The 9920-nt window shown below is 38.8% G+C and overlaps 1 protein-coding gene across 1 annotated transcript in view; it reads right to left on the bottom strand.

The window, feature by feature from the left end:
- LOC102860332 (charged multivesicular body protein 2b-like) overlaps positions 1 to 4868 on the bottom strand; it is a 31253-nt gene extending 26385 nt beyond the window's left edge. The window contains exon 1 of the mRNA XM_006884442.1: positions 4616 to 4868. Coding sequence (XP_006884504.1) covers positions 4616 to 4649 — 34 coding nt within the window. The 5' untranslated portion in view covers positions 4650 to 4868. The remainder of the gene's footprint in view (positions 1 to 4615) is intronic.
- Positions 4869 to 9920: the final 5052 nt, after the last annotated feature.

Here is a 9920-nt window from a genome sequence, read left to right as displayed (position 1 = left end):
AACATTTAGAGATTTTAGGTTTCCATTCATTCATTGTTGCACTAGGACAAACCTGTTTATTCTCCTAACAGTCCATGGTATATTCAATACTCTTCTCCAGCACCACAGCTCAAAGGCATCAATTCTCTATCATCCCTAGTCACTGTCCAACTCTTCAATGCATAGCACGTAATTGCAAACATCATAACCTGGATCAGGCGCATCTAAGTCTCCAGCCTGACATCGTTGCTCTTCAGTACTCTTGAGAGGTCCTGTTCAGTGTATTCCACACTCTGTTGGATCATGTTTCTTGGGAATGGTGACAAATATGAATCTCTTCCCGTCAGTTGACCAGGTGGCTATCTTCCAAATTCCCTGGCACAACCAGGTAAGCACATCCCAAGCTGTATTTGTTGGTTGGAATATTTCCAATGCCTTCAAAGTAGCTTGAATTTCTTCCTTCATTACTTCCACTGTCTGAAACTTGTGCGGTAAATAAGTATAACAAAACAACTGATGTCTTTGAACTGTTTTGCTGGATAAAAATACCCCATGGACTGTTGAAAGAACAAACAAGTCCATCTTGGAAGGACAACCAGATTGTTCCATAGAGTCACAGTTGGTGAAATTTCATCTCACATACATTTGACATGTTGTCAAGAGGGGAGCCAGTCCTTGCAAAAAGATATCACGCTGGGAAAGATGGAGGGCCAGCAAAATAAAAGAAAACCCTCAACATGATGGATTGACCCAGTGACTGTAACAATAGGTTTAAGTATACTAGATTTGATGAGGACAGCATAAGGTAGGATGAAATCTTAAGTTTCTCCAGTTATTCAACTGCTGAACTTCAGCAATTTGGTTCCTCAAGTCTCAATTTCCTTACCAATATAATAAGTGTCAGAATAGTACCTATAGCATCAGTTCCAGTGAATTAAACAAGATATTACATATAAAATGTCTGGTACAGTGTTGGAGTAAAGCAGAATATTATTTCCGAGGATGAATTACTGTTGTTATGTGTCAATGAGGGGGAACTGACTTATAGCTGAATCGCCAATAGGTTTTTGCAGGCTGTAAATGGAACAGGAAAAGACAGTTCCTATTTCTCCCTTGGTGCCAATGGTGGAGTCAATCTCCCTGCCTTAGGGGTGCCTCTCGGCCACCACTGATTCCTATATATATTTCATTGCACATTCATGACAAATCCTTATCCTGATTTACAGGTTCAACTTACTTCAATTAACAGGTCACTGTTAATTCAGTGAGGGAGGTCTGCAGGATACATGTCATGCGGTTACTAAAAGACTGAGGGTTCAAATCCACTAGCAACTCTGCATAATAAAGATAAGCAGCCTTGGAAAATCAGTGGAAGGTCGCTGTTTGACTTGACAACAGAAAAGTTGTATTTTTAGCTTCTTAAACCAATTAAGAAAATAACAAGTATGTGTGTGCATGTGTCTGTGTGTGTGTAAAGAGAAAAAAAATGCTGCTGCTGTTGTTCATTTCCATTAAGTTAATTCTGACTCAGGTATAAAATATAGCTGGTCCACAGGGATTTCAAGACAATGACCTTCTGGAAGCAGATTCCCAGATTTAACCAATATGGCATCTCAGGTACGTCGCAACTGTCACATGTTCACTTAATCAAATGTCTAACCATTTGTGATATCTACTATGTGACACACAGATACATACCACAATATCCGAACATATCAGATTGTGCTGCAATTCCCAAGGTTGGGGTTCAAATCCACCAGCTACTCTGGGGTAGAAGGATGGGCAATTCCCTCTTGTGCAGTTTACTGCCTCTGAAAACCCGCTGGAGGGTTAGCTATTGAGTCAGTGCTGACTCAAAGGCACACAATATATATCAATTAAACTAAGGTCCTTGGGTTATACACAAATGGGTTGTGCTAGGCTTCTAACCTAAGAATATAAACAAGAAAATCCTATAAAGTAATTCTATTTTATTATACATGAGATTGCCATGAGTCAGAATCAATTTGACAGCAACAGGTTTGGGGTGTGTTTTGACGTTTTTAGTTGCCACTGAATGATTCTGACTCATGATTAACTCATGTGCTTAGACCAGAACAGCTCCACTGGCTTTTTAAGACTGACTTTTTAAGAGCTGATCACTATGTCTTTCTCTCAAAGTATTACTGGCTGGATTCAAATCATTAACCTTTCACCTAATAGGTCAGTGCTTAAAATTTGTGCCATCCAGGACACAATGGGAGGGCGTACGTGTGCGAGTGTGGGTTTGTGTGTACAAAACAAGTCTTTAGTAGAAGAAATGCCTAATATTTACTGGAATTTCAAATTTGAAAGAATCTTTCTCTTCTCTGACATTGAGGTATACCTCTCATAAATTTCTAGAGCAAAGTATATATTGCTGAGACTTGCTCATCTTTATGTCAAAAATGAATAAAACATTACTCTGAATAGTAATAACTGCTGTAATGTTTTCTCCTTTCTTAATTTATATGTGCAGTAGTCTTTAATGATAGAGCATATAACTCTTCTAGCCAATCCAGAGACAAAAAGATTCAATTATTCCCCAGATCTTTAAGCAGTTGCATATTCCCCCATATATCAGAATTTCATTACTGCAGAAACAGATAAAAAGACAGCATAGTGTAAAAGACCTTATGATCAATAATCAGGAAGTCCAAGGATCTGAGGAAAATACATAAAAATCCATTAAGCCTTGTAATATACAGCTTCATTATTGCTAAGCAGAAGGCTGTCACATTTTAAACAAAATACAAAGCCTTCCTTCTAATAAAATAGGAATAGAAACATCTGTAAAGCTCTACATCAAAAATGAAAATACAGATTCATAATTAATATGTCCTATCAATGAATGATTGAAATTGGCATTATTCTTTAAGAAAACAAGCAGCCTTTTATTTATATGATATACACATGGTTTTCAAATTTACATTCTGAAATTCCAGATAAGCATCTTTAATTTAGTAGAACATACATCAAAAGTTTTTTATTTGTTCACAAATAAGTACTAACAAAACCTATATTTCTTTGACATATATGCCCCAAATGAGTAAAAACCTTCACTCCATATCCTCATTGTCTTTTTTTAGTTTTGCTCCCCTACAAAAGATATTAGATTACTAAAAGGATAAAAAAATATGGAAAATAATACAGAACTGAGTTCTTTTCAACTGGAAATAATCAGCACACAGTAGTTCACTATAACTACTTCGGTTGTCTTTGGTTTTAAAGAAAAAAAAGTTTTAAAATTCAAGTTACATCATCATCATCACCAAGTTTTCCTCTTTAGTAAATTCTCAAAACACCAAGAAAACTTATATAGATACTATTATATACAATCACTAAAGATCTTAATATTGATCCTGAATGAGTGAAAAACTAAAATGCCATGTTAAAGGTTATACAACATTGTCAGGAAATACACAATATATTTCATATAAATTGTACTGTGTGCTATATACCATGTTGATAGTTATTATGGATATTCTAAATGGTATTTTATTTAATTAAAAGTTAATAAACCCAAAGCTGTTTTCCAACTACTCAAAATAAGCTTAGATGAGGTTTGCTGTGTGTATGATGAAAAGAGTTTACAAATGATTCTGTGTGTTACACTGAAGAGGGCCATGGTGGGGTAAGGATGATGTCTTTGTTTTCTCCTTCAAAACAATTTTGCTGGCATCGGAACAGTTAATAGAAAGGAAGGCGGTCATAATCCCAGGTCTGGAATGAACACCCTGTTTGTACCAATCACTGTCTAGCTACCACTGCTCCTTTTGTGGCAGAGTTAGACCCTTACAAAGAAGTGATTCTTTGACTGAATAGCAACAGCCTATACTCAACACATGATGAGAAATAAGATTTTTAAATTATTTGAATGGATTTAGCTCTTGATGGTATTCAATGAAAAGACAATGGCTAGTTAGAAAACATTAGCATTACAGATGTCTCAAATAAGGAAACTTTCCTTAACACGTAAACTTCTATGAAAATAATGAATTCCTTACCTCTTATTTTAATTACCAAAAGATAATGAAGAAAAAGAATTGATTAGAAAACTAAACTAATGCACTTCCTTGGGTTTCTTTTCTTGGTTATTGGAGTCAAAGTATTTGTTTCACATTCTTATTTTTCAGGACAAGATCAATCCAAAGCCTAAATCATTTTGCAAACTGGAGTCTTTTTATCCCTTTCATCACTCCCCATTATACATATTTTGGCTTGAATGCTTAGGAAGTAGCAAAGCTTCAAACTTAGGGAGTAATGAAATAAGCCAAAGAAACCAACAAGAAATTCTTCAAATGACAGTCTAAGGACATGCAAGGTGCAGTATCACTTTATCTCCCTGAAATGCAGAAGATTTCATTAAAGAAAATATAAAGACAAGTGAGAGTGGAGGGGATGTCAGAGGAAAAAAATGCAGCAGACTACCCAGGTGAGGTGGAGATGGGAGTGTCAGAAGAGACAGGGTAGCAGAGTGACGCAGCGAAGGCGGTCACCTGTGGGGCCACTGGATCCAGCCCCGCCCCCAGGGATAGTAGGAATATTGTAGCCCGTGAGCCCCTAAAGACGCCAGGGAAACGTAAGCGGGGCCCTTCTGGCTCAGTCTGATACTCACCATCCACGGTTTTCTTCTTGAAGAGGGACGCCATGGTCAGGAACCACACCCCAGTGGCCCAATTCGGCCCGGTTCGGCCCGCAGCTGGGAAAAGAGTAGTGGCAAAGAATAGGCCTTTGGAGGTTTCGAGGTGGCGGAGGGGACAAGCAAGCAGAGATGGTGAGGTGACGAGAAACGACGCGAGGAGGGCTGGTATCTGCAAAACTACCGCAGCCGCGTAGCCGAGGAGCTCAGGTGACCGGGAACTAAGGCACTTTTTGGAGAAGTCACTTCTCGGCGGCGCCTGCGCGGTGTGCGCGCGCGCGCCTGCGCACTGGGACCTGTGAAGGCGCCACCTCTGCCCTCACTTCTGCTGCTGGGTCACGGCGGCGAGAGTCCGAGCGTTTCCGTGTTTAGGAGAACCGGGAGAAGACGGCCAGTCAGTTTTCGGGTGCTGCTGTACATCCTTTCCGTTGTGATTGCTGACTGAGGTGACCCCGGGTTTGCACTTGCTTGTTTACCTGAGGGAACCTGACATTAGGGGACCCCTGTATCCAAAGATACAACGTGGGTCATCTGGAACCAATTGGATCCACTCGGAGTTGATTTACGACAATCCTGGCACTGCCGATGTTAATACTGCGAAGCGACTACTGTTAAATATTGAGTCGGTACCCAGAGTTCACATTCTTTTCGTCCCGCATTTTGTCAGCTGCAGTCCTAGCCAGGCGGTGACAACCTAGCGCCCTGGGTCTTGGGGTGGGCCGGGGTGGGGGGTGGAGGGGGAGTTGAGGTGGGGAGAACCTGTGTCAAATGTTGAGGACGGTAATCAAAAAGGGGATGGAGAGCAATTTTCTTTTTGCGATACTTTTTTTTTAGTATTCCTCAAACTGTAGAGAAAAATTGGGTATACGGTTTTAAAATTTTACTCTTTAAAATTTTGTTTCCCTGTTATTATTAATGCAAGCATGTCCTGTGAACATATGTCATGCTACACAACTGTATGCTGGTGTTCAATGTGAAGAGAGCTCCAGATTATGCTAAAGGAAAAGCACAATTAATTATGTAAACAATCCTTGTGTTTATAAGCATACATATGGGAGAGTGGGAAACTCTCCATTTCAAGTTCAGTATATGTGTTTGTGTTTATGTTCGTATGTTAAATATGTTATTTCACTGTTCCACAACTCTTCCACTTTAGAAAACAGTGCTTTCCACAGGGTGAAAATTGTAGTATTTATTTCACAGATGCTACTACTTCTATTTGCTTTACTGAAGTAACTTGGAGTTACTGTAATGATGGACAGATGTACCACAGGTGTGTTAAACACCATAATTAGCCACCCATCATGGGCAGTGTTTGGGGGAGCTCCCAGATTGATTCAGATTTGGAAACGAGGGCATCCACTTCCTAACCCACATGCCTCTGGAAACTATGAACTTGGAGAAACGATGATAATTATAGAAAGGCTTCAGGTCTTTTGTTCATAGGGTCACTATGAGTCATGCTCGACTTGATGGCAATCAACAACACAGCTACTGCAGGGATAGAGACTTTAATAAACAATGGTGTCAATATTATGGATTTTAAAATGATAGCTCAATGATTGTGGGGTTTTTTACCTATTTTAAGTAATGAAGCATCCTTCCCCTATAATAATTCTAGACAACAGAGCCACAGTAATGTTTCTATTTCTAAAATTTAAGTAAAGTTGACTCATAGAACTCTTTCTCAGGATGTGCAAGATGTAATTGTCTTACTTCTCAAGTTATCCTAGGTTGAAAGGTAAAGTGACGAAGCACTAAGAAAAATAAAAGTAAGGAAACAGTTTGTATGTTAAGGCCTGGCCTTTCCGGGAGTTGGCTCCAAGACAAAAAAAAAAAAACAAAACACAAAAAAACGATCTGCCCTGGCTTCCTGTTCCTGGCTGTTATAATGAATGGCATAGAGCTGTGTGTGAATGCATGTGAGGCAATAAGCTATTATGTGTATAGTAATCTACTCCTCCCTGCTGCAGCCACCCTTGTTTTATTACTCCTACACAATCCCCCCTACTGACCCAATTGTAACAGTTGGGAAAATGCCAAAATACTTAACAGCAACCATATGGAAAATCCTCCAAAAGTGCACAGCAGGAGCTGAAGGCAAAGGCTTGTTCATTACAATAAAGACAAAATAGAAATAAGTACTATTTAAATCAAGCAGTTTAATAGCTTGATTGTTCTATAGTTTGAAGGCAACTTGTATTCTGATAATACATCAAGCTGGAGGCCTTTCATTCAGATTAGTTGTTAGCCAAACTATATCAGTTTAGCCATTTAATGTCACTTATTGGAAGGAGATCTGTACTTAATAATAGTTAATATTTGACCACACCTAGAACTATAAATGAAAATGAAGGTATATTTCATTTGGTTAGAACTATTGTTGTGTACTATTGAGTTGGGACCAAATAATAGTTAACTCTCCAGCAGATTTTCAGAGACAGGGAATCTTATGGGAGGAGATTGCCCATCTTTCTCCTGCAAAGCAACTGAAAGGTTCAAACTGCAGGATTAACAGCATGATTCCTTACACTAAAGCACCAGAACCCACAACTGACATTGCCCCATATAAAGTGATCAGTCACTCACTCATTGCCACTTCATAGCTGACCTTCCAGTAGATTTGCAGAAGCTGTAAATTCCACAGGAGAAGACTGCCCATCTTTCTCCCACATGATTCTATCATGTGATTTAAACACTATAAACCTGTTGGAGGGTCAGCTATGAGTCAGTACAGTACAGCACAGGATGATGATGCTGATTTCTTATTTTAATTGCATTAATAATTAAACTGATTATGTTATTACAATTAGACAGTTTTTTTGTTCCAGCGGTGTTGTAACTTATTTAGCATGTACTTAGTAAGGGGAACCACACTAATGTAGTGAGCACAAACCAGTGGCGAAAACAAAAAGAGTTCATCCACTCTTTTTTCTTATCCACTTCCCAGTTTTCTATCTTCTCACTCTGGTGGCCTAGTCCACAGGGAATTGGGTTGCTATTCACAACACATCTCTGAATGGATGCACCATTCTGACAATTCTAATTCAATTGCAACCCTGTGGAAGAGAAGTAATCAATCTCTTCCTGTGTAATTTATAATCTCTTATTGGAGAAAACGATTTAGTATACCATGGACTACCAACAGAACAAACCCATGTCTTGGATGAAGGGCAGCCAGAATAAGTTTTAGAAGAGGACAACACTCAATGAAATGGTTTGACACGGTGGCTACAACTGTGGGTGTTAACATAGCAAAGGGTATTGTGTTTTATTCTGTTTATACATAAAGTCACTGTATGCCAGAGCTGGTTGAACAGAACCTAACAACAATTTAAATTGTCCTAATTCAAACAAATTTAGTTTTTCTTCTAGATTTTTCTAATACCATGTATTCCTGCTGACATCTTGTTCCATATGCATAGTCAGCTGAGTGAGCCTATGAAAATGTGGATTTTATTGTGCTAGTTAGTCTCTTTCTCAAACTACAGTGTATATGTATGGTTGCATGAAATACAGTGCAAATGAAGGATTATAGAAAACACAGCATATATATGAGTGAAACACAATGTAAAGTATTTATTCCAACCAATTAAAATATATATATATATTTATATATATATATGTGTGTGTGTGTGTGTGTATATATTTGGAATCCGTGAGACTGGCTCAGGACAGGGCAGACTTCAGAGCTTTTGTTCAAAGGGTCTGTGTAATTCTCAGGTGACTCGATGGCACATAACAACAGCATTCTCAATAGCTATTTTTGCATCTTGTATTTACACATATCTGTTCTGCAGGTTAAATTCCAGTTACTAATTCACTAAGAATCTCTGGTGGCACAGTGATTACAACATTCTCTGACTAACCACCAGCTGCCCTGTAGAAGAAAGATGAAAATTCCATGAGGCAGTTCTCTGACTGCCAGGGTCACTGTGAGTTTGAATTGACTCAACAACAGTGGATTTAGTTTTTGTTATTTGATATGTATTCATTAACACATTCCAATTTCTACAATCTAGGTTGTCCTATTATTTCCTTTTACTGTGTGCCACCTAGGTGGAACTTAATCTTTAGATGTGACCTATGATGAACACTATGCAATTATTACTTCCTTTGCTTTGTACAGTATACTTCTGATAACACTTTCTAAGAGTAAATTAACATTTTTAACGTATTTCTTTGAATGACATCTATAAAGAGAGTGTGGCCGGCTAGGAGCAAAGATGTCTGACCTCCAGTAGCTCCACAAAGGGAACAATACCCATTAACAGCACAAAACATACTCCTGTGAGTTCAGACTTGTCTTCATGTGCCTGTTATTTTCCTCTGTTAATTCTAACCCACCATTACTCCCAGGATTCCCACTACTCCTCTATTGAGTTCACTAATCTGTTGCAGTGGGTATACAGAACTCACAGACTAAACTCTTGATTGTATAGTTTATTAGCAAGTTGTTTTTAGGTACCATTGAGCAGAGTACAACCCATAGGGACCCAGTGAAAAACAGATCTGAACTCTATCCTATCTTGTGCCATCCTCACAAACTGACATACTTGAGCCCATTGTTGCACTCATTATGTCAGTCCTTCTAGTTGTGAGTCTTTTTTTTTTACCAACCTTCCACCTTTCCAAGATTGATGTCCCTAAGATTAGCCTTTTCTAGCAACATGTCCAAAGTATGTGAGACAAAGCTTTATCATCTTTTCCTCCGAGGAGCACTCTAGCTGCATGCACTTCTCCAAGAATTGTTAGCCATAACTTGGTATAATCTTCACAGTTAAATGTCTTTGCATTGCCAATAAAGCACAAAAAGCCATCAAGTCCAGTACTATTCATAGCGACCCTGTGAACAGCCAACCTGAACCCTGCCCTGTCTTTACAATTCATTAGCATATAATTTTCTAGTTAGGACAACTCAGGCATACTCAAAAGCTATCTGACCATCACCCTTTGAGCTCTGGGCCAGTCTTAGCTCTTTTAGTCCTGCCAGTTAGGGTACCTACCACCAAGGCTGGATTTTTGGGGAGGAACTTATTTTAGTTTTAGCATTGTTTCATATTAGTTTCTGGTTCTCCACCATTGCTGCTGCTGCTGCTGCAGTCATAATCCTGCACAGGAACCTCTAGTCCCAAAGAATGAGCTAATTCTCCACACTGTACTCTCCACATCTCCTTTCTTGATGTTCTTTTTTGTCTACCTCTGAACTTGCTCAATTTAAGCTTCATACAGTGGCAAAATTGACCATTTTCAATCTACACACCTCATTTGCATTGTCATT

Source organism: Elephantulus edwardii, unplaced genomic scaffold (genome assembly GCF_000299155.1).
Source record: "Elephantulus edwardii isolate Elephantulus edwardi_28Jun2011 unplaced genomic scaffold, EleEdw1.0 scaffold00034, whole genome shotgun sequence".
Lineage (NCBI taxonomy): Eukaryota > Metazoa > Chordata > Mammalia > Macroscelidea > Macroscelididae > Elephantulus > Elephantulus edwardii.
The sequence above is the reverse complement of the archived record's forward strand: the minus strand, read 5'-3'. Positions and strand labels throughout refer to the sequence as shown.